At 40.1% G+C, this 27,993-nt stretch overlaps 2 protein-coding genes across 4 annotated transcripts; one reads left to right on the forward strand and one right to left on the reverse strand.

Moving 5' to 3' along the window:
- The first annotated feature begins 851 nt into the window (after positions 1–851).
- Positions 852–9,921, forward strand: sigirr (single immunoglobulin and toll-interleukin 1 receptor (TIR) domain). Of its 2 annotated transcripts, XM_085166373.1 has the most exons (10): positions 852–1,096; positions 2,585–2,848; positions 3,065–3,272; positions 3,364–3,491; positions 4,478–4,618; positions 4,707–4,850; positions 6,433–6,535; positions 6,743–6,893; positions 7,479–7,656; positions 8,591–9,921. In XM_085166373.1, the coding sequence occupies exons 1-10, from the start codon at positions 1,027–1,029 to the stop codon at positions 8,758–8,760; spliced, it is 1,557 nt and encodes a 518-aa protein (XP_085022499.1). In that variant the 5' UTR covers positions 852–1,026; the 3' UTR covers positions 8,761–9,921. The 2 variants fall into 2 exon arrangements, with proteins under 2 accessions (XP_085022499.1, XP_085022500.1); XM_085166374.1 differs by lacking the exon at positions 4,707–4,850.
- On the reverse strand, positions 9,541–27,976 carry pkp3a (plakophilin 3a). 2 transcript variants are annotated; one of them, XM_085166352.1, is made up of 14 exons: positions 27,855–27,976; positions 23,340–23,517; positions 18,408–18,499; positions 17,246–17,991; positions 16,217–16,331; positions 15,572–15,776; positions 14,584–14,785; positions 14,094–14,211; positions 13,492–13,653; positions 13,220–13,399; positions 12,019–12,175; positions 11,646–11,841; positions 11,447–11,534; positions 9,541–10,640 (listed from the first exon to the last, which is right to left on the reverse strand). In XM_085166352.1, exons 1-14 carry the CDS (start codon positions 27,855–27,857, stop codon positions 10,599–10,601), a joined length of 2,484 nt encoding a protein of 827 aa, XP_085022478.1. In that variant the 5' UTR covers positions 27,858–27,976; the 3' UTR covers positions 9,541–10,598. The 2 variants fall into 2 exon arrangements, with proteins under 2 accessions (XP_085022478.1, XP_085022477.1); XM_085166351.1 differs by lacking the exon at positions 27,855–27,976 and having other exon boundaries at positions 23,340–24,015.
- Positions 27,977–27,993: the final 17 nt, after the last annotated feature.

Below are 27,993 nucleotides of genomic sequence, written 5' to 3' on the forward strand. Positions count from 1 at the left end.
GCTGCTTCAGGAAGACTTGCTGAAATTAAACCATGAATTCTGCTCTCTGCCAGAAAATCCTGAAGAAAAACATCCGGCCATCAGTTTATGTCCTAAAGCTCAAGTACACCTGGAGTGGATGAGTAGCTGTCCAAAGTTAAATTTGATTGAGATGCTTTGGCATGACCTTAAACAGACTATCTATACTTGAAAACCATCCTGTGTGGCTGAATTAAAACAAATTCACAAAGAGGAGTGGGCCAAAATGCCTTCACAGCGCTATGAAAAAGTAAACACTGGTTATTACAAATACTTGCTTGTATTGTCTTTGTCTTCCTTTACGGTCTGAATCAATGACTGTTTTTCTACAGTCATTGGTCTGAATAATAGAAGTCTGAAAAATATGCACAAAAAAAAGAAAAACAAAAAGGAAATTGTGAAGGGGTCAAATACTGTAAATTTTATCTGTACTAAAAAGTTATTTTAAAGCTTTAGGTAATACATTTACTTGTGACAAAGTAATTCAACGCACCTTTTACAAACCCTTTGTTAATAAACAACTAATATTATGTAGGTGTTTATTAATTTCTATTTTACCAGGCATTCAAAATCTAGAGATTCATCATCTCTATTGCCAGAGCTTCTCGGGCCCAGATGGCGCCTGTATATTAGGTGTCATACATCTAAACAGCAATACTAAAATAAAAAGTTGACAATAAACCATTTTGGTTTCTGTTCTCTCTGTTACAGTATTAACATACATCCTTTTTAGCCAGTTTTCTTCCTGTACAGGAAGTTAAAGTGCAAGGCAGGTAAAAGTCGGTGTGTGCGTCACATGACCAAGGGCCAGCCAATCGGCAGGAGAGCTTCAGGTTTTTCCAGGTGCAGTTAGTGAACCGCAAGGCTGTCGTTTGCATATCCGCCTCGACTCTGTTTGTAATAATAAGCCAGGAAAGTTGTGCTTTAGTGATGTAGTTAAACAGAAAACTCTGTATTCGGTTCAGTGTTCACCTGAGGACGGAGGAAGAGGGAAACAGCTGCCCGCTCATGGCTGTGATTTTAGTGGCTTTCACTTTGATGTGCTCCGGGTTATGGGACAGAGGTTTACTCGCAGTCGGTAAGGGTGTTATTTACTTATCACTTTTTAAGGGCAGGTTTAGAGTTTGCTTGGAGCACCTGCTTAACAGCTCCACAGCTGGGAGCTGTGGCTGTATTCAATGTATTCATTGTGGATGCGTTTTTATTATAAACTATTTGTCGCGGTCATAGATGCTGATGAGTATGCTAAACATACCAGGTCAATGCACATGTGGTCATTGCGTGCACGCATGTCACTGTCACGCAGTCACATGCTGTTGCCCGGCAACAAGACCAGAAACGGACTTTAGACCCTGATGGGTTGAAAGAAAAAAAGAGAAGAAAAGGAGGAAAAGTCAAAAGGAGGAGCGAATATTTGTTGGTTTTTCCTTAACGTCACAATGTGCGCATGCGCTGACCAACTTGACCGACAGGTTAGGATTTAATAGAGCAGCAGCTGACATTAGTTTATCCGATGTGTTTAATTTGGTAGGGCTCATTTGTTTACACTGAATACGCTGGTGTTTTTCTTGATTATTATTGTTATTTGAATCTATTATTTTTAATCTAAATCAGGTAAACACTCCTTTGCTCATCGTCTTCATGGGTGAAAGTGTAAACAACTTCACCTTCATACATCATTAACCTCTTACTGCAGGCCCTAAAAACTACACAGTGTCGTGTCGCTCCACAGAGTCTGTGCAAGCTGCTTGTATGCACAGACTGTATGCAAAATGTTTCTTTAAAAGGAAGTAAAGCCAGTTTCGGGGGATTTTGGCCTGCATCCATTTGATCATACAGCATGCATCAGGAGTAGATTTGTGCTAATACTGTAGCCTTATTACTTTGTGGTTTGTTTATGGGCCAAAGTAACATAAATCCCATTCATACTAGATTGTTGGGCATCTGATTCAGTTTTTAGTGATGCAACAGTGCGTGGTGTCATGTTACCTTACATAACATGATACCGGATCAGGAAAAAACAGGGGATAAAGGAGGGGAAAAAACAGTATTGACCATCCTGATCATGTTTTGTATGCTTTGTGGTCTCATTTCAGGAAGTTGCTCTCAAGTCACAGTGTAGAACAAAGGGATACTCAAAAATCCTCAATTCCCTCAGCTATTTGATCACTTAACCCTGACAGGATCATTTAGATTAATTTTTCTATGATTGCTAGTTTTTAAACACTTCTCCTTGTTAATCTATTAATTTATTTTATTTATATATTTTTTTATTTAACTTCATTGTTTGTTGATCTGTGTCTTCTACTGGAACAATGTTTGTGAGTAGTGTTTAAAGAGTGTAGGCTGTGTGAATTTGACTGTTAAATAGGTTGTGTGGGTAAGATGCAAACTAACTGCCCTTTTGGGGATTCATAAAATTAATTGAATCTAGATGTAAATATAAATATTAAGTCTTTTAATACTTTGAGGTGTAGCCTACAGATTTTATCTTAGGGATACGAATGCACTGACACGGACTGAATACTCTGTCCTAAGTAAACCTCTGTATTTCTTCTCTACGAAGGTCAAACTTGCGTGGATGAGAGTAGGTTTAAAGAACAGGCGGCATTTGTCGGGCATCCATATCAACTACAGTGCCCCCTGAAGATTGTTCAGAGCACATCTCAAACACAGCTGACCTGGCAAAAGGACTGCGTGCAGCTCCCTACAAATGAGAGCAAAATCTACCTGGACTTTAACAGCCTAAGTTTGGAAGACCAAGGAAATTACACCTGTAAGCAACAGAGCAACAGCACGGTCACATTTACTGTGCGTCTCCTAGTTAAAGGTAAAGTAATGTTTCAGTGTGCTAGAGTAATGAAGTTATTTCGAAATCAATGAGCTGCTGTAGAGTTTGTGTGTATGTGTATGGATACACCTGCAAATAGGTATTTTGTTTCAGCATGCCTTCTAGTAACAGGCTCAGGTGCTACCTGGCATGAAGGCCTCTATTGTCTGGAGATCTTGCAGTGAACATGGATAACAGCTGTGTGTCTTTACACAGAGTCTCAGTGCTCCAAGGCTCCAGAATTTAAACCTAACGGGGGCTCGACAACACTCTGGGAAAATGTGGGATCCACTGTGAAACTGAACTGCACTGCTCTCCTCTTCTGGGACCCAACAGAGAAGCAATGTGACACCACGTTGCAGTGGAGTAAAGATGGTCATCCCCTCAATAACCACACACTTTCCTCGCTGAACACATCATCATGGTGATTTGAAGCCGTTGAATATTAGCTTGGCGAAAGTTAATAATGTACCTGTGTTTAGACTTGTGCTTAATCTTCTGTCTAACTATATCAGGTCTCCCGGTGCCAACCAGCTGATGGTAAATAGCTTCCTAGTGATCACCCTCAGAGAGCTGGAAGATTTTGGGCTGTACAGCTGCACAGTGAGGAACATTTCTGCTGACTTCAGTCTGAAGAATCTAGGTAAAAAAAGTTTCTCAAATAGGAGTTGAGGCTATTCAGGATACATAATGGGTCTATTTTCCATATTTAAACATATTCTTTAAATACTAACTATTTAACGGAGAAATTCCATGTACTCAGCTAAGGGTAGTTTGTTTTCTTTTAAATGGGGTTCTTTGAAATTTTGATCCACAGTCAGTGGGTTACTTGCAGTGGATGCCATTAGGCTTTGCATGTACTGCTCTGGACACAGCCGGCAGCTAAAAGAAGTTAGTTTAAGCGTACACTATATTTTCAGCCCTTTCTCTGCAAACTTAAATATTAAAGACTAACTAAAGTGCTTACACAGGACCATCAAATTCAACAAACACAGGAATCTGACTTGATATGCTTGTGTAGCTCTGTCTTGATTTATTAATTTTTGATAATGAGTTAGTTCAGGTCCAGACTGATGCTTTAAAGCACTATAGTCATATATTTTGTGAGCAGTAACTACTTTTTTTTACATGGTAAGAATAAAATGAAATAAAATGGGGCAGGGATAGCTCAGTAGGTAGAGTGGTGGCCCCATGATTAGAAGGTTGGGGGTTCGAATCCACTGACTGCTACCCTGAGGTACCCCTGAGCAAGGTACAGTCCCTACACGCTGCTGCCCATTGCTTCACTGGGTGAATGGATTAAATGCAGAGAGGAATTTCCCCACGGGGATCAATAAATTATACATCATTGTTATTTAAAAAAAAAAAAAAAAACAAAGACTAGGAAAGAAACTATTTCTGTGCAGTTGTGGTCAGACATTCACATATACTCTATAAATATAATGGTAATTTTGTGCTTTTAATTCTTTGAGCTGGATTTTCCCTCCAAAAGCTTACTTGCAGTCTCAAATATACTGTATATAAAAAATTGTGCCACTATATATGTTGTATAATATAAAAGCTTTTAATTGGAGTATTACCTTTATATTCTCCATTGATTTTCCTTTTGTTTCTGGTATATATGTTCAGGCAGCCCCAGTCACACAGGTGCTGTTATTGCAGCCGTCATCCTCCTCCTGTTCCTGGCTTTAGCTGCTGTCATTTACTCGAGGTGCCACCTGAACATCAAACTCTGGTACAAGAACTCATATGGAGACTATGAACTCAATGGTGAGACCTCTCTTGAATTTAAATTAAGTTGCCGCACTGATATTTTTGTATTAACAACACCTGGATGTTTGTGTCTGAACCTTTTCAGATGGGAAATTATATGATGCCTATATCTCATATGTGAATAATGACTATGACAGGAAGTTTGTCAACTTTGTACTCAAACCTCACCTGGAAAATATAAATGGGTACAAAGTGCACCTCAATGACAACGATATACTACCTAGTGCAGGTATGATTATATTCCCACACTGCAGCGCTACTATTGCTTCTGTGTTGCTTACCTCATTCATGCCTGCTTCATGATCAGCATATATAATTTTAAGTAACCCACTGAAATGTACAATCATGAAAAAAATAATTTTTATAGGACACTCTGAATCAGTAATTTTCAGAACCACATCAGAGCAATAACTTCTTCATGAGTTTATCAGTCTCTCACATCGTTGTGCAAGAGTTTCGTCTCACTCTTTGTTGCTTTAGTTCATTGAAGTTTGTGAGTATTCGTCTATGCACAGCTGGGGCATTGCAGCACCTTTATTCTTTTCTTTTTCAAGCTTTCTCTTGTATATTTACCGCTGTGCCTGTTGCATGACCTAATTTCATACCAGGCTTTAGCTTTCAGACAGATTGCCCCATATGTGATTAGATATGGTTAAAGTGCTGAAAGCCAGCACTCCGTATAAAGCATAGAAAATCCGTCAGATAGTTGTCCCTGTCAGAAAAAGACCAAAAATATACGTCTCACTCTCTGTCAGATTGCCTGTCACACCTGTAGACAGAGTGAGAGTTAATGTATAACAGCTGTCTTTGACTGTCTGAGTTCACATCTTTCAGGAATGTGTGAAATTGAAGAAGTCAAATTCATCTTTAACCTCCTAGGACCTGGTGTCCACATATGTGGACATCACGTTTTGGTTTGTCTAGACCAAAATACTAAATTTTGCTCTACAAAGGCCTGATATTCACTTACGAGGACATTATACTGCCACTGTTCTATTGAAATTTTAAACAAATATCCTCATATGTGCATCTCATTTTTGTCAGGAACAAAAATCAGGTAAAACAAAAAAAATCTGGCAATTCTTTGTTTTTACATTCATCAGGTCCCAATATGCCCAAATATCAAAGAGAAATTAAAAATGCATGCCATGGAAGAGTTCGGGTTTTAGGAGGTTAACTACACTCAGACCATACAGTGTTACAATAGTTAGAAATGTTAGAAGTGAAACAGAAAAAGGGTTATGAGTTCAAATCCACTGGTCAGCTCTCTGTGCTAGCCTTGCCAGCCTATTAGTCACTAAAAACTGAAAAAAACTTCAGCACCATTGGTCAACTCAGAGACCACAAGGTGCCCAGGTTCTGTGGCTGCAAGACAAGCGCAAATCACACCCCGCCACCACCATGCTTCACAGTTGGTATGAGGTGTTTGTGCTAATATGCTATGTTTGGTATTGACTGTATTTGGGGCTTTGCGTGATGGCCAAACATTTCCACTTTGGTCTTGGCCGTCCACAGATCATTGTTCCAGAAGTCTTGTGGTTTGCTAAGATGCAACTTTTCAAACATTCCAAACAAGCCACACTTTGTCAGTCTTTTTCTATTTGTACTGTTGTAACTTTAACCTTTAATATGCTGACTGAGGCCTGCAAAGTCTGAGATGCAGCTCTTCTACTTTTTTAGAGGTAGCAGCACATGGCTGCTACTTACCCTCCTAATGTTTATGGAAACAGTAAGAGTGTTCTTAATATTCTGCACTGAGTCGTGTAAAAAACATTAATGTTTGCCTTTTTAATTGCACCAACTGTTTTCAGATCCTTCTGCAGAGCTCCTAATGAACATGAGTCGCTCTCGGCGCCTCATCGTGCTGCTCTCTTTTGCTTACCTTGAACAGGACTGGTGCTCCAGTAACTTCAGGTAGGATGGAATACACAGAAATATCACTATTTAAACTTTGCTTTATAAATAAAAATGATATTGTATTTATATAGCAAACAGCCAAGTTATGAAAGTGTGAAAGCAAATGTAATAATTTGTGTATTATTACATCGTACCACTTGAGGGCAGAATTGCTCCAATATGCAGTGTACCTATTTTTAACTGGAGTTCTGTGTATTTTTTTAGACAAGGCCTCCTGCACTTGTTGGAGTTGTGTCAGCAGCCCATCTTCATCTTGTTGGATGGTCAGTATAAGCGCATGAGGCCAGAGGTCAAACAGCAGCTTAGTGAGCACCAGCACTGCCTCACCATACTTACCTGGAGACACAACTCTGTGGTAATACTCCAGCCATATGTTGTTTCCTTGCTAATATGATGGATAGTTTCGACTGACATTATCCGAGGGACACTGTGGGTGTGGTAGTTTTGATTGGTTGTCATGATGTTTAGGTTTAAAATGTGGGGAATTTTAATGATTGGTTTGCATTTGTACATGCCATTACATTTTCAAACGTAGCACCGCCCACTTCAAACCAGGGAAAACCAGGAACAGGAGACAATAACAGAGTAACAGTGCAGATAGAAATCTGTCAGTTACAAGTCAGAGGATTTTTGTGTTCTTGTATGTTCTCAAAAGTTTATTGGAAGGTTCAAGGCTAGAATAATAATACTGATAAAATTAGTGTTTATTTTACAGAAGTTTTGAGAACCCCCCCCCCCCCCCCATAAAAGTCTTTCATAAAAGTTGAAACATCTTTGTTTTCACTTTGCTATCATGCATTATTGATGTCAAAAATGAGCAGCTTTATCAATTCAAAATTAAATTAAAACTATAGCATTGCACTTAAGAAGGTTCGCTTGACTTTTTAGCAGCTTGCTGGGACGAATGTTATTTAGTGTCTTTGTGCTTGTGTTTGCACAGACGCCTTCATCTGTCTTCTGGAAAGAGCTAGCTTTAGCAATGCCTCGCAGTGTTGTCTTCCACAAGGAGTCTGCCGGTGACCCTCAGACGTTGCTAGAGGATGACAAAGACCCGATGCTGACCCTTCAGCCGGACTACCTGGACTGCCGTTCAGATACGGACCCTGCCGGTGATCTGGGTAAGAGGTGCAGTCTAGATTTTGTGTGAGAAACACACACGAAAATGTTTAAATTTTAATATCTGGAAAAAATACTAAGGCAAGCATTCACATGTTTAACAAGCACCTGTTAATGACTTTGATCCAGTAATGCAAATCATCAACTATTCGGCAGTTCTTGTACTTGTTGTCACAAGAGTGCAACATAAAATGTTCCAGCCTTCATACAAGTCTCAACCTGAAAGACTTAAAAAGAAAAAAAAAGAACACGTCAGAGTCGAAACCCTCTTCATTTCACTTAGTTAGTGCCCAATTTGAATAAACAAATACTGACTAAGCTATAGTTAATACTTAACTTCATAACTAAGGCATCATATCACAATGGTCTTTCACATATTTACTTTTCATTTTGCTATTGATGAGAATGCTTTCATTTCGTTCTTAAGAGTTAAAAACTGTTCATTAGTTTGTTTTCTTCCATGAAGTTAGATGCAAGAATTAAAACTATTTACAAAGCGCTGCAGTCAAATGATGGTGGGCTTGGCTTAGGTTAGTTTAACTTTGTGATGGCATAAACAACTTGGCTGGGTCTGTCCAAAGGTAAAGAGTAATAAACACACTTGTCCTAGGTCTGGATTTATGAGTTTTCAAAAAGCCGCTACACTTAGCCACAAAGAGCTGAGCATACAATTGCTCATGTTGAAGCTTTAGTGCTGGTGAGCTTTTCAAGTGATGGTAACTTTGGACAGAGCCCGGCAGACAGCACCCATTTTAAGTCTTTATTTATAAAAAATCAAAGCAATAGTTTCCTTTTACTTTGCTGTAAAAATGTAAAAAAAAAAAAAATTTTATTTGTACACTCATACAGAAAAAAATCACCACACAATTTAATCAATACAAACCAAAGAAGGGAAAAGTGACATTTTGCATCGCTCTCCTTCTCTCTGTGTCGCAGGTCTTCGCCTCCCTGTCTACAAAGCTTTGTCCTGCAAAGCTCCAGTGCTCCCCGCTGCAACCAGCTCAGCAGCTGAGCCAAAACCCTCTGACATCGACATCTCGGACCTGGGATCACGCAACTACGCAGCACGCTCAGACTTCTACTGCCTGGTCGCTGAGGACATCTGATTCACACTCTAAAACTCGACGCTCTGTAGAGATCGCTGTCGGCACGTCTTTTTTTTGTTTTCTGCATCGTGTAGCCAACTATGTTTCCATTCTGTACAGTGTGTTATTAAAATCAGTGTGTTGCTTTCTGTTTCTACATGCCATAGATGATTTTAAGCATTTTTACATTTCATACTGATGTGTAACATACTTTGTGAGAAATTGTCTGAAGTATTTCAGGGAAGTAAGTGTAATTAAGAGTGTGTTTACAATAAATATTTTATTGATTGCCAATTTACCCAGTTGATCTTTATTTTAGTCTCCAACAGAAGACAGTGTAATGACGGTGTCTTAAGGATTTTCTTTTTTAATTTATAAGCACTCGATTTTCCTTTTATAGTTGGCAGTAAACAAATAGTTGGCAAAGACATAAAAACATACACATGACAGATCAGATATCAGTCCAGAGAATCCAGGGAATATGCTTTTTTTCCCAGTCAGGTGAAGGAACGGGACTCCCACACAATATGATTGTTAAGCTGGAAGCTTTGCACGTACTGGAAATCAATCACAAGGTTTTCTTCCTTTGTAAATGTTGATGTTCTCTCTCCTCATGGAGGTCCTGCACTGAGGTAAGAGCCTAAATAAGGGTGCAGCAGGGAAGGTCTGGTATTGTTCCTGTCTGAGCAGGAACAAATATGCAAACAGGGTGTGGCTGGCATTTTACAGTGTTGGTGTCAGTCTGTTTCGGCAGCAAATGGTGCTGTGCGCACACGCTAAAGAAACGCGAACAAAATGTCATTTCATTTCCAAATGTTTCTCTTTATTAGATGTTAAATATGCAGATGACACCTCTGCAAAAAGCATCAAACAAAGTGTCTTCTACTGCCCACACAGAAACACAAGGTTGCCATTTATGCCACTGAGCAGCAACTGCTGCACTTCAGGGATTTAATTTTTATACAATAGACTTTGCAAAATAGATTTACAGCACAATGGATCCAGGTTTGAAAGACGTTTACATCTACAATTTGCCACAGCTAATAGCTAAAATGACAAATACTTGGTTTCATCTGTCCTGCAACAAGTAATCAAGCCACCCCAGCATTAAGCACACACCATTAATTACACCAGAAAAACAGTGATTACTATAACAACATTGCATAAGAATAGACATATGTATAAACAAAATTCCACATTGAATGACCCCCCCCCCCCAAGCTGATTTATTTACATCCAAATTTCTATAAATCTATGGTTTACATTCAAATATAACAGACATCATCTATCTGAAAACTACGAGTACAAAGGACTGCTGTCTATAAAACAAACACATGTCATTTCTATGCAAAAGAAAAAGCAATATTTACAAAAACAAGGCTATCTTGCATCTGAACCGTAAACGAGAGAGACAAAACAGTTTTGTTAAAACCTAAGGCACAAGTGTCCATCAGATTGTCCATCAACTGCTTTAAAACCTCTGTGACAGAAAATAAATCCCTGATTATACATAAAACGCATACAGTGATCTAACAAAGAGAGTAAATGCTTAACCTCTTAAGCCCCAAGCCTAACTGATCTCCTGCCTTTTGCCCCCGTATCAGGGGGCGTTGGGGCTTAAGAGGTTAAGGTGCAAATATGTGTATTAGAATCCATAAATTCTTGCACTGCATTAATGCCTACTGACATTTCCTTTGGATGGATCCTCTGTTACTTGTGTATTGATATCCATAACATAAATGATTGCAGGTGAAGACAGAGCAGATGTTACCGTGGTATAGATTTCTGCCACTGAGTGCTAGTAGACTTCAGGATTGTTCGCTGTTGTAGACTTGAATTTGTCCCAAGTTACCTCAGCTTTAGATCAATAGCGTTGATTGATACTCTTTCGTGAATCCTTTCTGTAGCACAAAGGTACAAACACGATGTTATGATATTAAATATACTTCAAAACACAGAAAAACAACCTGCTGTGATCTTAAGATCATGTTTAATCTGTGCTCTTGTACTTACAGTATTACGCAAAATGTACAGTAACGCAATGGAGTGCATATCTGATTAATAAAATGAAAACTCTAGTCAAAGCCAACATTAAATCATGTTTCCTGTTGTGTGAACAAGTTCATGAAGAAACAAGCTGTACGCCACACCTTTGGGTGGGACAAGCTGCGATCTGCAGAAGGCAGTAAAATTACCTTATCCTTCTCAAGCCCTGAACCTGCCTGACTGGATATGTTCGCGTGAGTTTGTGTGTGTGTGTGTGTGTGTGTGTTTAAAGAGTAGCAGTATGAGGTGTTAAACGTGTCATCTAACTGAGAGAGTTTTGCAGAGAATGAACAGAGTTCGTCATAGAATTCCCATCACTCTCACTCTTTCACACTCAGACATAATGTGCATGTACACACAAATGCACACAAGTTGATAAGAATGAGGACGGGGCGGCGAGAAAAGAAACTGTTTTCAATGAATATTCACTTTTGTGTGGACCTAACTCCTTGTTCTTGCTCAAATCAGAGGTCAGGAAACTCTTTAAAAGGATTTTTTTAAAGTGTCAAATGCTTGGAAAAAAATAGTAAACTGAAAATGGAAAGATTGGTGTTTGTCTAAATATATGAGGAATAGAATAGAATGCTCTATCTTTGATATATTATTGATTTTTTTCTTGCATGTCATGATTAGAAGTGCAGAGCTCAAAGCCATCTCTTACCGATTGGTACTGTCTGTGCAGCTTCTTGTAATGATACATGTTGGACAGAACTGTGGCTGCTGCTGTGGATGCCTTATTGTTTTCAAGGCTAGAAAAATATTTCATCCAAGGTTATTAAATGATACAAATGACTTCACACACAAAATTTTGGATAGCAACATTAAAACTGAACATCAGGAGTCTGGAAAAATGTTCCAACCTGCTGCCTCGTGAGTCGTAGATGCCCATCAGTTTTGTCAGGCCATCAAAATGGGCGATGTCTCTGGCTGCACTCATGCTGCCAGTCACCAGGTTATTGAAAACACCGCAGATGTTGACCACCGATTCGCTGGAGGGAAACTTCTGATTTCCATCCATAGGCAGTTTATCCACCAGTGTGTTCACAGTCTTTTTGGCTAAATAAACCGATACAAATTAGCGTCTTATAAAAAGAAATGTGAAAATCAATTTTGACAATCAACTAATTCTTAAAATGTTGCAAAGACAACGGTTTAGGTTTTTATATTCTGTGTCTTAGAGACATCAACATTTCTACAGAAGGGGAAGAGAAAAAAAAAAAAAAAAAGACTGACCCATTTCGTCTTTATTGTCGGTATGGCGGGAAAGGTTTCGTAGGAAACCTGTGAGCGAACGCAGCTCTGCATCTTTGGCAGAACGAGGTACTATGTCTAGGATGGTTGGCAGCATGCGTTCTTTGTCCAAAGCCATATCGCTCAGCACCGCAGGCCACTACAAGTTAAAGAGACAGAGCAATTAATGTATGAGATGGACTAATTATAGCTAATTATCAAACAACCTTTGTAAACTTTGCATTGTTAGAGATCTTTTATACTGAGTCCTGCGTCTCTGTGTTGCTTGTGCTTTGATTTGTGATGATGTTATCACTGTGTTACTCAGCACTTTCTTGTAATATGTGTAATGTCCGTAACTGTGATGTCTTTTTTTCAGTTGTAGTTGTAGTTCCCCGACAGCGGGCACAAGACAAAAAATTTAACTACAGCTGACATTAGTCTCTTATCCGGACAGTTTGGCCTTGTATGTACCAGCGACTCCTTTGGAAACATTTTTAATGGAATTAGCGGAAAAAGCAGTTTTGGCTTTCTCTGTGTTACAGTGCATCCAAGAAAACTTTTTATTTCATTTTGGTGAGTGAAATTAGACTGTTTTACTTTTCTTTTAGATATCCATCCATCCATTCGCTTCCGCTTATCCTTTTCAGGGTCGCGGGGGGCGCTGGAGCCTATCCCAGCTGTCATAGGGCGAAAGGCGGGGTACACCCTGGACAGGTCGCCAGTCTGTCACAGGGCTAACAGACAGGGACAGACAACCATTCACGCTCACATTCACACCTAGTGGCAAGTGGATTAGCCAATTAACTTATCCCCACAAACTGCATGTCTTTGGACGGTGGGAGGAAGCTGGAGTACCCGGAGGGAACCCACGCAAACACGGGGAGAACATGCAAACTCCACACAGAAAGACCCCGGCCTGATGGTGGAATTGAACTCAGGACCTTCTTGCTGTGCGGCAACAGTGCTAACCACCGTGCCACCGTGCTTCTTTTAGATAATTGGCCCTTATTAAGATAAGATGTACTCTATTCGTCTTTGATCTCTGAACGTCTTTATTGCATTAAACACAACAAATTCTTTATTAATGCAACTTGCATTCCCACCACTCTGGGATGCTGGGTGATGCCACTGTAGCTGTTTACATCTTTTATATACAGTGTATGGTTACTACATTTGAATCCCTGATGAATTTGCTGCTCACCCTTTTGTCTCCAGCTGTGATGTTCTGCAGTGCTCCAGCAGCTGCTTCGCGGGTGTTAGAGTTGGCTTCGCATTTTTTCAGCAATTCATGGTACACCTTCAAAATATCAGGATGCCAGAGCCACTCCATGCCATTTGGCACTTTAGCAACTTGATTTAAAATTTGAAACTGCTTCTTTTTCTGTCAGTCAAAGAAATACAGGAGAAGGCAGAATTAAGATGTGGGATGGTCTATGTGCACTTGCTGATGGAGCGATTCTCACACGTGCTTACAGTTTTGGTTTTTCGGCTCTGAGGTGTAAAGCAGCCAATGGATTCGCCCAGCCCATTGTACTGATCTCTGTTTGGTTCAATGCGGGCTAAAACAGAAGATGGAAGTTCGCTGTAGAGCTGGTAGGAGAGGTTCCTCAAGATACACACCGAATTCTCCACCCCCTAGAACAGCCATACACACATCCAGACAAATAAGTACACAAAGGAAATTAGGCCTGTGTATTATTTTGGACAAAAAAACAAAAAAACAAAAAAAAACAATATATATTATATACTGCAACTCAAGTTGTCTTAGGGGAAACGAGACTGTAGGCGTTAAAAACAACAACAACAACAAAAACAAGCCTGTAAGAGGTCATTTATCAGACCAACTTGAGCACTATATATATATTTTAGAAAAGAGATAAAGAGAAGGGTTTCACCTGGAGGACCAGGGTTTGAATCCCACATGAACGCCAACATCAACACTGACTTACTTTTAGTGCTATTGAAGCATGTGGCAGTGCCTCGCCTCCTCTGGTAGGAGGGGCTTAGTAAAAAAAATTTGTATTTTATTTTTTGCCTTCTCTGGATTTCTCCTTATTTTTTAGCTATTCACCCACCTTGTCATCGGCTCTGTTTGTTTTGAGGCAGGCCGTGATGTAGTTCACCAAAGACTCCACAAGTCCATTTGTTTCTCTCATCGACCGGCGGGTCTTTTCGTTCACGGAGCTCAAATTCCTAAGAACACAGAAAATAAGCAAGTGATTTCAGAGAACTTCTTCAGGTCAGATTGAGTGTTGTGCACATATAGATTACAGGACTTCTGGCACCAATAATGCACCATTAAATTAAAGGTAATACGAAACCACAAGATACTCCAAAAACCCACTCATTGGAAATATTAATACAGCAATGCATTAACAGAATAGAGTCAAAGGTAACTGGAGGTTGGAGTAATGCCGGCTCTTGCAAACATCAGCAAAAAAGCGCTGGGTGTGAAAAAACAAGCTTGCCAAATGCAAATGCAGTCATGGGAAAGGAAAAGCATACGCATACATTTTAATCAATCATGTAGCAGCCACAGACGCAAGACACATAAATGAGGTGCACCTGAGGCATCCCGTGGCGTTGCAGAAGATTTCTGTCTCGGAAGGGGACTCAGGAGGGATTTCTGTGTCTGAATTGGTATGCGCAGTCCGACCCATCTCGTTTTTCGAGAGGGGGGTGAGGATCTTTTGAGTAAGTGTAGAAAGTGTCGCTTTGGCTAGTTTCTCCTTAAGGTTTTCTTTGGATGAAAGGTTCCACAAGATACCTGCACAAATACGGACAAATAAAAACGGGCATTTAGGCATACTATTGCTTCTTTTTTTTTGTCATCAGCTTTTCTCAAATATGATTTCAGGATGTTTTCATTGATTGAGTTCAAGAAGTATGGCAACAGTTAACCAAAATATTGGGGGAAAACTATGGTTTTTCAGGCCAGCAGTGAGTTAAATGAACATTAACCAATTTAAAATGATTTCACAGTAATTATTTAACCTACCATAGCTTCATACCATAGCCCCCCCCCCCCCCAAAAAAAAAAAAAAAAACACATGCCATTAAAATAAAATATCCATTTGAGGATTACATTGTGCTCCATGAATCAAAAACCTGTCATCTGCTGTCACACTTTGGAAGCCCACTGATATTAATAAGTACAAGCAAAAGTTATTCCCTATGCCAAGGCGTTTTACTTAGCACTCTGTGTTGTGGCTTAAAGGAAAAAAGTGACAAGGTCTTGTCTCATCAAAGGGGGCGGCTGACATACTGCTGCTTCACAGGCCCACACAGCTCCCATCCTCACCTACACAGTCTATAGACATGACAGCAGTTCCCCATCCAACTCTCTGTGTATTCAGACACGGCCCGTGCCTTGCAAATCTCCACGGTGTGCTCTCGTTTGTTTGAACAATATCAATTTCAAAGACTGCTCTTTTTGATAATCTGGTCACTTTAAATCCACACACTGACTTGAACCAATCTGTAGCCACTTCATCTTGTGGGAAAGCTCCAAAACAATATTCTAGGTGCTTCTCTGGTGCATGCGTTGCAATACCTGTGATGTTTTTGCGGAGCTCATCATCGTTCTCCTCAAGCGCCTTGACGAGCTCTTGGATGCCATCCTTTTCGATCAGGGCCGTCTTGTTTTCCAGGTTCTCGTAGATGATGTTGCGTGTGGCGCCAGTGGCGTAGCGCCGTACTTCTGGGTCTTGGCTGTTGAACAGCTGCACCAAATCACCAATGCCACCCAGTTCACGCACCTAAAGAGGGAAGGAAAAAACAGTCGGGCATTTTCAGATATTTATACAATCTCTAGGACTGTAGGACTGGGACAGGGACCTAAATGAAATTATAAAAACTGAGAGTTGCTTCAATGTGAAACAATGTGAAAGGGTCATTTAATTCTTGAAAAAGTCAGAAAATTCCCTTTAAAATTTTTTTTGGAGAAGTTAAATCTGCCGACAAGAGATTGCCGCACTATCTCAAGTTAAGAAATGGAGAAGAAGAAGAAAAAGTAGAAGAAGAACTAGGACACACCAGAACCGAAGCCCCAGCTTATATAAAGTCACCAGAAGAGGTGAAACACCTATCAGTGGATGCTGGCACTTGAAGGAAAACAACTTTCATGAATGAGTTTCTTAATAGCACAGAGGAAAGAACTGAAGGAATTGTAACCATGAGTTTAATCAGTGCAAAGTACCAGGATTTTAGAGGATTTATCATTGTAACACTGATGCTGGATGTATGCGGCACCCAGGGCCTGCAGGCTGGGATCTTCCTCTGCCAGGTAATGCACTGCTGTTTGCATGTCCAACCTGACAAAGAAGCAAATAAACAAATTCAACACAGGAACTCAAAAAAACACTTTATTACATAACTTCCCTGCTGTTATGTTTGGTAGCACACAAAGAGACAGCTATTCGCAGGCGGTTCGTTACTTGTGTGCAAAATTGTGTTGTTGAACTTCTTCCAAATCGCACAGTGTGCTGCAAATCAGCTCGCCCTAACCACACGCTGTGGGATGTGTGAAATGTGAAGCTTGACACTGAGCTGCCACACCCGAAACCAGTCCTGCCACTATGGAGCCACCTCCCAATCCACAGCTCTTAGGAAACTCACTTTTCACATTGCACACTCCCCTTGTGAACTTAGTGACACATGAAATTTACAGCACATTGGTTCATCACCTTCACTAAGAACGTCAGTGACAAATACAACAAACTGAGTCATGAGGATGACTAGAGAGAGGAGTGGAGAACCACCTCTGTTAAAGGACTGCTTCCAAATTGATCAATATGCCTCTGAGCTCATCAATTCCTTTCATCAGCACTTAAATGTTTTTTTTTCTAAAAGTTGTGTGACATCACACTCATGCCAGTTTTCTTCATGCTAGCGTTGCTTTCTGTTTTCTCTTTGACACAGAAAAAAACGATGGGCCGAAGCTGAAGACCTGTATACAGTACACACTAAACTACACTGAATTCTTAGAAAGACCAATCACTGTTCTGTTTTTCTAGGATTCTAGAATTCCTCTTACCCAACATCATTGGTTGCTTAGGTTGATGATGTTGATGACTGATAAAACCTGACCTATCAAATGTAAATATGGGCATTTTTCCAGACACTGACCTGCACCACATCATACAGTTATCACAAACTTCAGTACAGTACAGGAAAATCAGTGCTACCAATGAAAACACTGATCCTATGAATGTGAAAAGCTTCTCACCCACTCAGGTTGCCCATGCTGGCTCCCAACTCCATCTGCCCGTCGTAGATGTCCATGCCCCTGCCCACACTCTGCATGCTCTTCACCGACATGGCACGGGACATGGTGCCTTGACGCTGCATCCTTAGGTTCCCCTGGGAGCCAGACATCGTGGACATCATGAACCCTCCGTCCACAGTGTCTCCACCTCCCCCGTAGATGCTCCCACCTGACATCTGCTGCATGGTTCCAGACATGGAGCCCACACTCATCCGGTTACGGTTTGTAATCCTGCTGATGGTGCGGTGGGCCGGGCCTTTGAAGGACTGCTGTTGGACAATCTCTGTCCCACCTGCTGGCACCCCTCCGCCACGGGAAAGAGTGCCGCTTAGAGATCGGTGCATGGTTGACTGAAAGCCCGAGCTGCCTCCTCCTTGCATCATCTGGCTGGTGTAGCCATTGACCGCGCTCTGAGCATACGAGCGACCATAGGTGCCGTCACGTTCGGAGACTAAACTGCCAGCATCGCTGTTGTCGACACCCCAGCCCCTCATTTGCATTGGTATTGGCTGCATTGAATGCGTAGAGATTTCTGGGTCCATTCGTTTCATGGTCCCCACGCGCATTTCTTCTTGATAAAAACCCCCACCACCCCCACCAACAGCATAACCTGGACCTCCACTCCTCATACTCATCCTCTGAAACCCAGCCATGTCTGGGGCGGCAGAACGGCTGCTGAAGCCTGACCTTTGAGACAGTTGCGGACCCTGAGAGTGGAGAGAGGAGTTACTGTTACAAACAGATGTGTAAGGAGAGTTACTCAATATATTTCACTGAACTGTAAGTTTGGATGAATCAAAAATATTTCTAAATCTATTCAGGGGACTGTTATAGAAACAAAGGCGAGGACACTGACGTGCATTAATCAGCCAGCGTCTTTCGAATTTAATCACTAAGATTGAGGAATCTAGTGAGTGGACAAGAAAACTCAGAGCTGATCTAATCACAGCCTACTGTGAAATACCACACATGCTGTGTCCTACGTGACATGTCAGCAAAGCCATCAGCTTTTTTAAGATGGGAGCTTCCAGCTAATATAACGTCTGGTGTTAGATTAAAGACTCAGTTTAATAATTTGTGTGTGTGAATATCGGGCTGAAAAAGTGAGAAACACTCCACTCACGATTGTTCTGGAGCCAGAGTACATGAAGGATGATTTAGAGCTGAAACTTGGGTTATGGGTGTTATATTTCACTGACGATGAACCACCGTAATCTGAAAAGAAGCAAAAAAAAAGAAAAAAAGAAAATGTAATCCACCATTTGTCAGTGAATAACACATAATTACAACACATTAAAATATATTTATACACATTACAACTGCTGTGTATAATTATGGCGTTTTGGAGCACTCTTTATACAACACGTCTCATTCACACAACCACTTGTTTCTAAAAGCTTTTTCTATTCCACAAACGTCCTCTACCTCCTGAGCTACAGTCACAAAAATGTTTTATAGAACCTTTATATAATAATAAATAATAATCATTCTGTTTTATACAGAAACGTAAGAGATTTCTTGGTGACTAACGTCTCTGTTAAACTGCTGTTCCACTAAGGTAAGGAATCAGTAATTTGAGTGATTTATGACTTAACAGCTCATCTTTATCCTAATCCTACTGCTACTAGTGTCAAAGAAAATCCCTTCTAAACAGGTCTGGACAAAAATGGAACAATGACAGCAGGAAGTGATTGGACTACAAAAATATTTGAAAAAGTTCCCTTTTTTTCTTAAGAAACACTCCCCCATGTTTCAAAAAGGGAAGTTCATTTATACAGTACTTTTATTCTGAAAGTTGAATCAACTGCTGACTTGCATTGTTGCAACTTCTAAGAGGCCAAGTGTGATTATTGCAACCCCCCCCCCCCCACACACACACACACCCCAAAAAAACAAAAAAAAAAACGACAACAACAAAACAGCATTGCAGAGAAGTTCAAAGAAGATATTGCATGTCATAAAAAAGGCACTTTTAGGGTGGGATCAATCGCAGACGAAAATCCCACAATAAGGTGTGCCTCTTTAATTTACAACAATGTTTTACATGAAAGACATTTCTGTCTAAATAGCCGGTGTCGTGTTGCGCCGAAGCCCAAAGGTTTGATTTCAGCAGGACCTGACCAGTCAGCAGGGCCGATGTCTCCGGTTACCTGTCCTACATACAAAGACATTTGCAGGTTTCTGTCAGCAAACACAGAGTATGCGAATGGTTTTTTTGCTCTCCGTCCAGACTCAAACGGCCGTGGAGTCGTGGAGCAAGCTATTTACAGTGTAAGCAGGCTTGAGCAACAGTTTGTCGACCCACATATCTGAGCTGAGAGGGGAATATGTCAGTGACAAAACTATGTTAATTATAAAGTAGCATCTATGGGTGTAATTATGTTTATGTGATTTAGAATCCCTTCCTAAGAAATTAATTCTGCAGCCTGTCATTTACTGAAACACAAAATAGAGCCATGACTTATTGGAGAGTCATTAGTTTTGCAAGGATTTGGTCATAAATGTTGACCTTCTGGTGGCTGTAGGGAAAATTTTAATTTAAGGGATATTTATGTGTTTATTATACTTGAGTGGTATCAAAATGGTGACAAACATGTATCATTTATGAACTAAAATTTCAAAACTGAGGTAGTGGCAGAGGGACATTTATTATTATTATGTAACAGTCTATGAACTTGTTTACAGGCTGGACTACTAACATGTCATAAAACAGTAACTAGCTGCCAGTTTTCAAACTGTGATGTCTTCAACTCAACTTTTGATTGATCTAAAATGAGGTTCAAGCTAATGATTTGTATTAAACCCGCTCATTCTGATTCAGAGTAGTTTTAACGCCTCTCCCATAACACTATTTATTTCCGCCTGGCTGCACTTCATAAAATGAGGTGGTAAACTTGCAGAGATCGTTCATGTAAGCAGAAGTACAAATACAAATAAAAGTACAGACGGAAATGTTGTGCTATAAAGGCAAAGGGAGCTCTTTAGAAGGCATTTCTACAAACTGTTTTTGCCTGCTAAATGAATCTCATTTTAATGTAACACACGGTACTACAAATTTTATTACAACTTAAATTTTAATAAAAGGACTCAGCTTGAACATCTGTTATGCAGAAAAAAAGAGAATTCAAAGAAAATTAGTACAATACATAAGATATAAATTATGAGTTTGTTTTTTGCCTCTTTGAGGCTCGTTGAGTGTCAGAAGCACAGGTGATGGACACACCAATGGGACTGCCTTTTATGTGCTATTGTTAGCTCCATTTAGGTTCATTTTGGTTTGGTTTGATGTTTGAAGGCGTGTGGTGACATGAAACTATAACTCCCCTAAAATGTCTTAAACTGGAAAAAAAAAACTCATTTAGCAAAATGTTAGGAGTAGAAAGTAGAGATGTTTGTGCAGTAAAAGTAAAATGTTGTCAGAGAAATACAGACTCAAGTCACGTACCTGAAAAGTCTACTTAAGTACAGTAAAGATGTATTTTCATTACTTCCCACATCAAAGACAAATGATGTGAAATGCAGGTGGGTGCGGCTGCACTGCTCACAGTCAGAGATGTCTCATCAGACATTTTTCACTGTATCTGAAACATGTCTATATAAGGTATATCCGTTCTTTATGACATCATATTGATCCAAGAGCAAAAAAACTGTACAAAACCCGAGCTTCTGGCTTGTAGACATTATTTTTTCTCATGCTGACCAAAAAGCTTAATGCTGACAAACTGCACCTGAAAACACTAAGTAATAAGAACAGTTTTTTTTTTTTTTTCACAAATGAGGAAACAAAATCAGGTTGTCAGGTCAGGTGTGTTTTTGTTGCCATGCATTGTATCTTAGTGTATTTTACATGCATGTTTCTGCTGAACCTGAGCGGTTTTACACCTACCATATATGTAAAGAAAGGTAGGCTGGACCGCCCTTTATGCTACTTTACTACATACCACAGGTATAAAAACCAGACACATTCTCTGGCCTGACCCTTGTTCTACCTTGACTACACCCAACACACCTGAGAGCAACAGCCGTTACAACACACCCCCTGAAAAGTCCTCCAGCGAGGAAACTTTTTTTCCCTTCCTCTGCTGCCACTCAAAAAAATGTACTTTGATCATCAAGCCAGGACTCCTTGTAAATATTTCCTTTTTCACCCTCGCTTTCTGCTGAGACTTGACCACATACAGCATGAACACTGTTCACTCACTGTCATAAATGCATAGCTGCAGCAGTTTTTAGAATTGGGACGAAGTAGAAAAAACATTCCTTGCAGAATCATGTGCGTGTTTTGCCCATGTGCAAACACTTACGCATTCATAATGAACTTTTCTAAAACCGCAAACCACTGAAACAGCAGCATTCCCTGTTGTGTGGTAAGGAATGTGCCTCTTGTAAATGCTTTCAGAAGATGATTAATATGAGGTCACAGTTAATGACAATAAGTTTTCCTCCGAGCTAAACCCAGAGCAAAGAATGGCACACAGAAACGCAGGCAGTGACATATTTATCCGACACGTATGTTTCTGCAGCTGAACGTCATGTTCTCTCTGCTGAAGCAGACAAGTAAAGGCTCAGGTAAACAAAAACCCAAGCTGTCAAGCTCCTCTGCCGTCTCCTTGCAGTTTGGTCACACACAGAAAATTATGGAGTGCAAAGGTATGCACGGGATGATATACTTTATGGTCACTTTGGGCGAGATATGCTTTGGCCTCAAATGCCACTGGCATGTATCTTCATGCATCAGTCACGTGTGCAGTCATGAGGTTTAAGAGCAAACACAGGCCATGACAAGACTGTGAGCATGAGTAGCTCAGCTCTTTCACTGAAGTCTTATCATGAAATTTGATCTGAACTACTGATCATACTAATTCCCAGCGCTTCAGTATTGCCTTTCATTCCCCCTTGTGGGAATGTTGTCACTGCTTACATAACAGTCCCACCTTGACTTTGACTGCGTGTCAACATGCCTCCAACGGACCAGTTATGATAATGTAACAACTGTGAACGGGCTGCACAAGCCCCTCTGGTATCTCTTGAACCCACCTACCTTTAAGCCAAGCACTACCTGAAACCTAATCCCACAGGTGGGGAGAGGGGGGGAGAGGTTTTCACCTTAGTCTGCTATCAGCGAAGTTCATGAAAGGAGCACTTGTTTGGGCTTGTTACACATTAACCGTTTCTCCTCTGCAGAGACATGACATTGAGTAAAATGGCTGCTGCTGGAGCTCATCTCAGAACAAAACACAAATTCCTCGAAGAGCTGACGAGAAAAATGAGTCCACAGGAATTCAGACAAGCATCCAGAACACCCCCCACCCCACAGGCCCCTGGCCATATCAGTTGAGTGTCACTCTTGCATTTGAAACTATTGGCTCGGAGTCAGACTCGGAGGTCTGAAAAGAGTTTAGGAAAAAAACGAATCAAAAGAAAAATAGATTAATTTTATCATTAGGTTTCTTTTTATAAGTCAAATAAACAAGTGGTGAAGCAACAGGGAAGTAGTTTCTCTTTCAAGCTATTTTGATGGCATTAATCATCTGGGTAATTTTCACAGTAAAAAGTGTAAAAGAAAATGAATGCAGCCTCTTAAATGTCAGCATTTTAAATTTCCTATGGGTGTTGGACTCTTTAGATGAATCCTTTTATAGCTCAGCGTGAGCTCTATGAATATGTCTTGTTTCAAAACTCAAACCAAGCCTTTCCTCCTTTCCTGGCTGGAGTTTGATATGTCTGGACATATAAAGATCGTGCTTTTATTACCTGGCATGTTTACTACCTGAGTCAGTGTGACAGATCATAATGTCGTCAAATAAGACCAAAGGAAACATGGTCACAGGACTGAGTGGTCTGATTAACAACTCATCTGTATCACTCAGGACTGCTGAGCACCTGTGCCCGCAGCGCCAGGCTGGAAACTTGGATTGTCACACTTAATTCCGCCACTTGTCCGCACTGAACACAGACCACCTCGCACAGCAGCTCTCAATCGGAAATGCAGAGCAGTGAGAGAGTGTAGGTGTAACTCCATGTGAAAGTGACTTAAAAACTCGTTGATGTTTACCTGACATGGCGTAGTGTGAGGTGGATCCATTCTGACGCGGAAGTGTGGATTTTTCCGCCAGTCTCATCTGGATCTGCTGCTGGACGCGTCGCGCTTTCGCAGAGTCGTCAGACACGGAGCCCCCATTCCCGACTTTGATCTCGGACGGGAGGGCGTAAGTTGAGACTGAAGTGTTGGGCTGTAAAGCAGTCAAAAACACGTGCTCTGAGCCGACTGTACTCATGGTGAAAAGTTAAAAGAAAGCAAAAATAGGTCACACACTGCCGCGGACAGGGTGCCTGCGCTCTGCGTCGTGGCAGCTCAAACTGTTTGTGGTCAGACGCACCGAAAGAGCCGAGCTCTGCAGCCGGAGGTGGAGCCTCATAGACGAGTCACACTTACTACCTGATTCACAGGTGAGCTGCTCCCCCTTTAGATAAGAGTCCGATAAGATGGAGAAGAATCCAAATTCTCGCTGACTCAGGCAGCCATTTGAAGGTTTTTCAAAACAGTCATGCGAAGTTGATTGCATTTTCCCCCTACTTCACTGGAAAATACTAGAAACCGGGACAAATATGGAAACAACTCTTTAAAACGGTTGTGGAAACGTCAGCTTCCGTTTTTGTTTCGTTGTTAAGTTGTTGATTTTTTTTGGTTTTGTTTTTAAATTGACTCATTTTTTTGTAGTAACGATTTTTTAAATAGAGTAAATAACTTAAGAAGATTTATTCAAATACTATAAAGCTGAATATTGTATTCGAGTATTTCTATTTTAAGTGGCAAGATGACTTCCAAATTGACACTTTTTAGCTTCAAGAGTTCACACACAAAATATAGCGAGCGATGCATGTAACAGTAATCGAGCAGAATTTTTAAGCCAACTTTCATTTTTCAAATTTTGGTAGAAAAATGTGAAATAGCTGCAGTGATGTACTGAAACATCTGCAAAATGAAATGCAAATACAGTATTTAAAGGCAAAAACAGTCTGTGGAGTTCTGGCGAGCTTGAGTCCAGATTTGGTGTGACCACCTTTATTCTCTTTTAACACAGTCTGAACTCTCTTAGGCAAGCTTTCTTATAATTTCTAAAGTAGTCTTTAGAAATAGTTCTCAAGGCTTCTTGAAGGACATTTAAAGCTCTTCTTCGGATGTTTCCTGCTTTTCTTCTGTTCTCTGTGAAGATGATGCCACACAGCTTCAGTAGTGTTGAGGTCCAGGCTCTGGACTCCATGACTGACAGTGTTCTAATGTGTGTTTTTCTATCCAGGTTTATTTTTACTGTACTGGCAGTATGTTTGCAAATAAGACACTCGCCAGATGGTAAAGCATGGTGGATCCAAGTCTATCTGTGTTCATAATTCTATCAATTTTGACAAGACCACCCAAGACCTTTGGCTAAGTTGCAGCCCCAAACCATAACAGAGCTTCCACTGTTTACAGATGACTGTAGACACTCACTGCTGTGCCTGTCTCCTGACTGGTTTCATACAAATAGGTGATTATTTAACCCCCCCCCCCCCCCCCCCCAAAAAAAAAAGCTCCCGTTACCACTTATTTTCTGTCCAGTTCTTTTATACAGTAATTTGACACCCTTCCTTTAAAATGACTTCTTTACAGCCATCCTTCCACTGACACCATTTTTGATGAGACTGGTGAACAGTAGATGGCTCAGCTGAGGGGTCAGTTCTCTTGCATCTCTACCTTCGTCAGATCTTTGCTGGATATTTTCTTGTTTCTTAAGAACATATTGTATCTGCATTATGTTTTAGGCCTTCCATTTTTTCTTTTGTCCTCCACTGGTCGAGTTTCTTCCAAGCCATGATGTTTTTGGCTAATGGGTCATCTTGCTAGTGTAAAAATAGAATTTTATGCCTGATAACTGTGTTATCTTTGGCATTTTCCTTCATCCAGCTAAAGAAACTGGGACAAATTAGCTGGTTTGTAAGGATGCTTGTAGCAAAGGGTCTGACAATACAATTTAAATTAGGTTCTTTGCTGAGTTGTCTGTTATGTGTTCATCCCTTGAGTTAGGTGCATTTTATTTAGATGTTTCATAGGTCAGTGTTAAGTGGCTCAGCAAATTATAAATCATGGTCAGGTACTGGGACTGACTGAAAATTGTTGAAAATGTTAAAAAAAAAAAAATTATCAAATCAAATTTAATCAAATAAAAATAGATTATGTGGATTCTGCTGCCAAAAGCTTTACATAGAGGGAGATGTGATATATTAAGAGCATTGTTTTATGTCAGTGAGGGCAACCAAATTGCAACAACCTAAATGTGGGACAAAAATTGTTTGTGTTGGAAATGTTACTAATAGCTTGAGGCATTTGGCATGTAGATCCACTGTTTATTTACTACCTCACTAAATAAATACCGTGAGCATAAAAGTTCTTTTTTCCCCTGCCGTGATAGTCTCCTGTCATGTATTCTTTTTTTTTATCCCAATAACTTTTTAAAATTTTGTTATTTCAACTACCTTATACCTATATTTTGTCTAGCGTTTGTCTTTCAGTGTGAGGCATGCATCATTTTGCTACAGGTTTGTGAGGCTCACACTGTAGTTGTGATAACCATCCACAAAAATCCAATCTGTGACTTTGTGGTGACTCACAATGTTCCACCTTGAGCATATAGGCAGAAAAACACGGTGATCTGTTAACGAGACTCGTGATGAGAGTCACTGGATTTTAGAAAAATATCTGCTGACTTTTGAAAACTGGTGCCAGTATAAATATAAGCCTCAGTGTAAGACTAGGTTTAGGTCAGGGGTATTTAACACACAATAAAATACATGGATCAGATAAATATGTATAAATAACAGTGACATTTTTCAACTTTTTTTAAACAAATTTTCCTTCAAAATGAATTATTTATAAATGAACTAACATGTGAGTTACATTAGCCGTATACAAGAACTGACACTCACTGATGTTCATTTGACAGACAAATAATTTATTATTTTGCATTCGAAAGCCAACACTTGTAATGACCCAGCTTTGTCCAGGCCTGTTGAGTGTGTGTGTTCCCTTTGTGTTCCTTTAGCTGCCTGGTAGGTGGAGCTAACCAGTGCAATCTGAATCCCAGCCAGCCCCTTCTGCCATATTTATGCACCGACTTTCTCAGTCTGTGCTCTCTCTACTTTTCTGATTGGCTTGTAAGTTTAGATTTTTAAAACCATGCATCACTTTCCCGTCATCAGCTAAGCACACGAAACTGCAGACACGCTATAAACACCGACCGATTTTTTGTTACATTTGAAAGCGTTCACACATTAAACCTCTTCAGTCAGTTCTATTTAGTGAATTAGAAAATGATTGGTGGGTCAGCAGCACCAGACGTCCTGTGGGTTGTAAATTGAGTATTGCTGATCTGGAATACTTCAGTATAATGACCCTTGAGGAATACTGCTATTTAAAATTTAAACCATTAAAATAAAGTTATTCTTAAACATGATGTCAGAAGATAATGTGACAGTGTGTATGTCAGATGGTGGGACAGAAAAAATGTTCGTGCAGCAAATACGTCTTTCACCTGTTTCTTTTTCTTGTGTTTTTGTCAATTATTATGCAGATTTGTCAACATATCCTTATATATTCTAAATAATCCTATTTGTATGCTTGTAATAATTATAGTATTACTTCGTTGTACTTTTTTAAATACACTGGGTAGATTTACATAGAGCTTTGTTCTCTGTGATTTCACAAATTGGCACGATATTAAGCTGAGTCTCGCAAATGACGTCATGTATGAATGCAGGACTGTTACAAGGTGTGGCACAGTCACACTCTGTTATTAAGCTGGGCCACACCCCAGTTTTATCTAGTTTGCTTTATTCCAGCTCTTAGCAACTATGAGTCACTGTATCCAAAACAAAAGTGATATAGAGCGTGATAGTAAGACGCGTTATCTGCATGTCGGCACCATCTACCTAGCTAAATGTGATAAGATTAGGGGAAAAGAAAAACACAGGATAAACACAGTAATGGTTTCTATCTGACTGGATCAAACTGTACAAAGACATTACAACTCTTATTGCTTTGTCTGCTTCCTCCTATTGTGTGAATGCATTTGGACATATAAGAAAAAGAGGAATATTACACTTCATCTATCTAAAGCTTATTTTTCACTGATTTTCCCTTGATTATGCGATTTCATCTTGCTAATAACGTTAAAGGTTTCATTTATCCAAAAGCAAATCAATCTTAGTGCGTTTACACTGAAACACATGCAGCAGGTGATCTATGGAAACATGACCTCCTTCCTCAGATTAGTAACTGAAAAATCACCTTTTACATATTTCCTCACACACTCTGCAAACCCATTCTCTCTGACTTCCCCTCTATTGTCAAAGCACATTTATAAGCAGAAACGGTTGGCAGCTTCACATGTAGGAGATAAATGAAGCTCCGAGTGATGCTGCAAATCTTTCAGTTCCACAGCTAATGAAATTCAAAAGAATATTACTTCATGGTCCAAACAGCAGGAAACATAATGCACTGAGTATAAAAGTCTGTTCATAAGTTCTGACTTACCATTACCACTGAAGTGGAGTAGAGTGTGGAGGTTCTCTCTCTGCAAATGTTTACCTGTTCTGACCTGATCTGGGGGCAAGTAGAAAGTATAAGTTATATCTACTGTCACCGCCCAGAAAATTCTAATTCCACTAAATGC

Source organism: Neolamprologus multifasciatus, chromosome 7 (genome assembly GCF_963576455.1).
Source record: "Neolamprologus multifasciatus chromosome 7, fNeoMul1.2, whole genome shotgun sequence".
NCBI lineage: Eukaryota > Metazoa > Chordata > Actinopteri > Cichliformes > Cichlidae > Neolamprologus > Neolamprologus multifasciatus.

Excerpts from the sequence above, each read along its gene's own strand:
- sigirr (XM_085166373.1), top strand. The coding sequence starts at position 1,027 with ATGGCTGTGATTTTAGTGGCTTTCACTTTGATGTGCTCCGGGTTATGG. Across the intron at positions 1,097-2,584 it reads CAGAGGTTTACTCGCAGTCG|GTCAAACTTGCGTGGATGAG; the intron begins GTAAGGGTGTTA and ends TTCTCTACGAAG. Across the intron at positions 7,657-8,590 it reads GGACCCTGCCGGTGATCTGG|GTCTTCGCCTCCCTGTCTAC; the intron begins GTAAGAGGTGCA and ends TCTGTGTCGCAG.
- pkp3a (XM_085166351.1), bottom strand. The coding sequence starts at position 23,562 with ATGAGTACAGTCGGCTCAGAGCACGTGTTTTTGACTGCTTTACAGCCC. Across the intron at positions 17,992-18,407 it reads ACTCTGGCTCCAGAACAATC|GGTCCGCAACTGTCTCAAAG; the intron begins GTGAGTGGAGTG and ends CTCCACTCTCAG. Across the intron at positions 14,212-14,583 it reads AACGCCACGGGATGCCTCAG|GAATTTGAGCTCCGTGAACG; the intron begins GTGCACCTCATT and ends CTGTGTTCTTAG.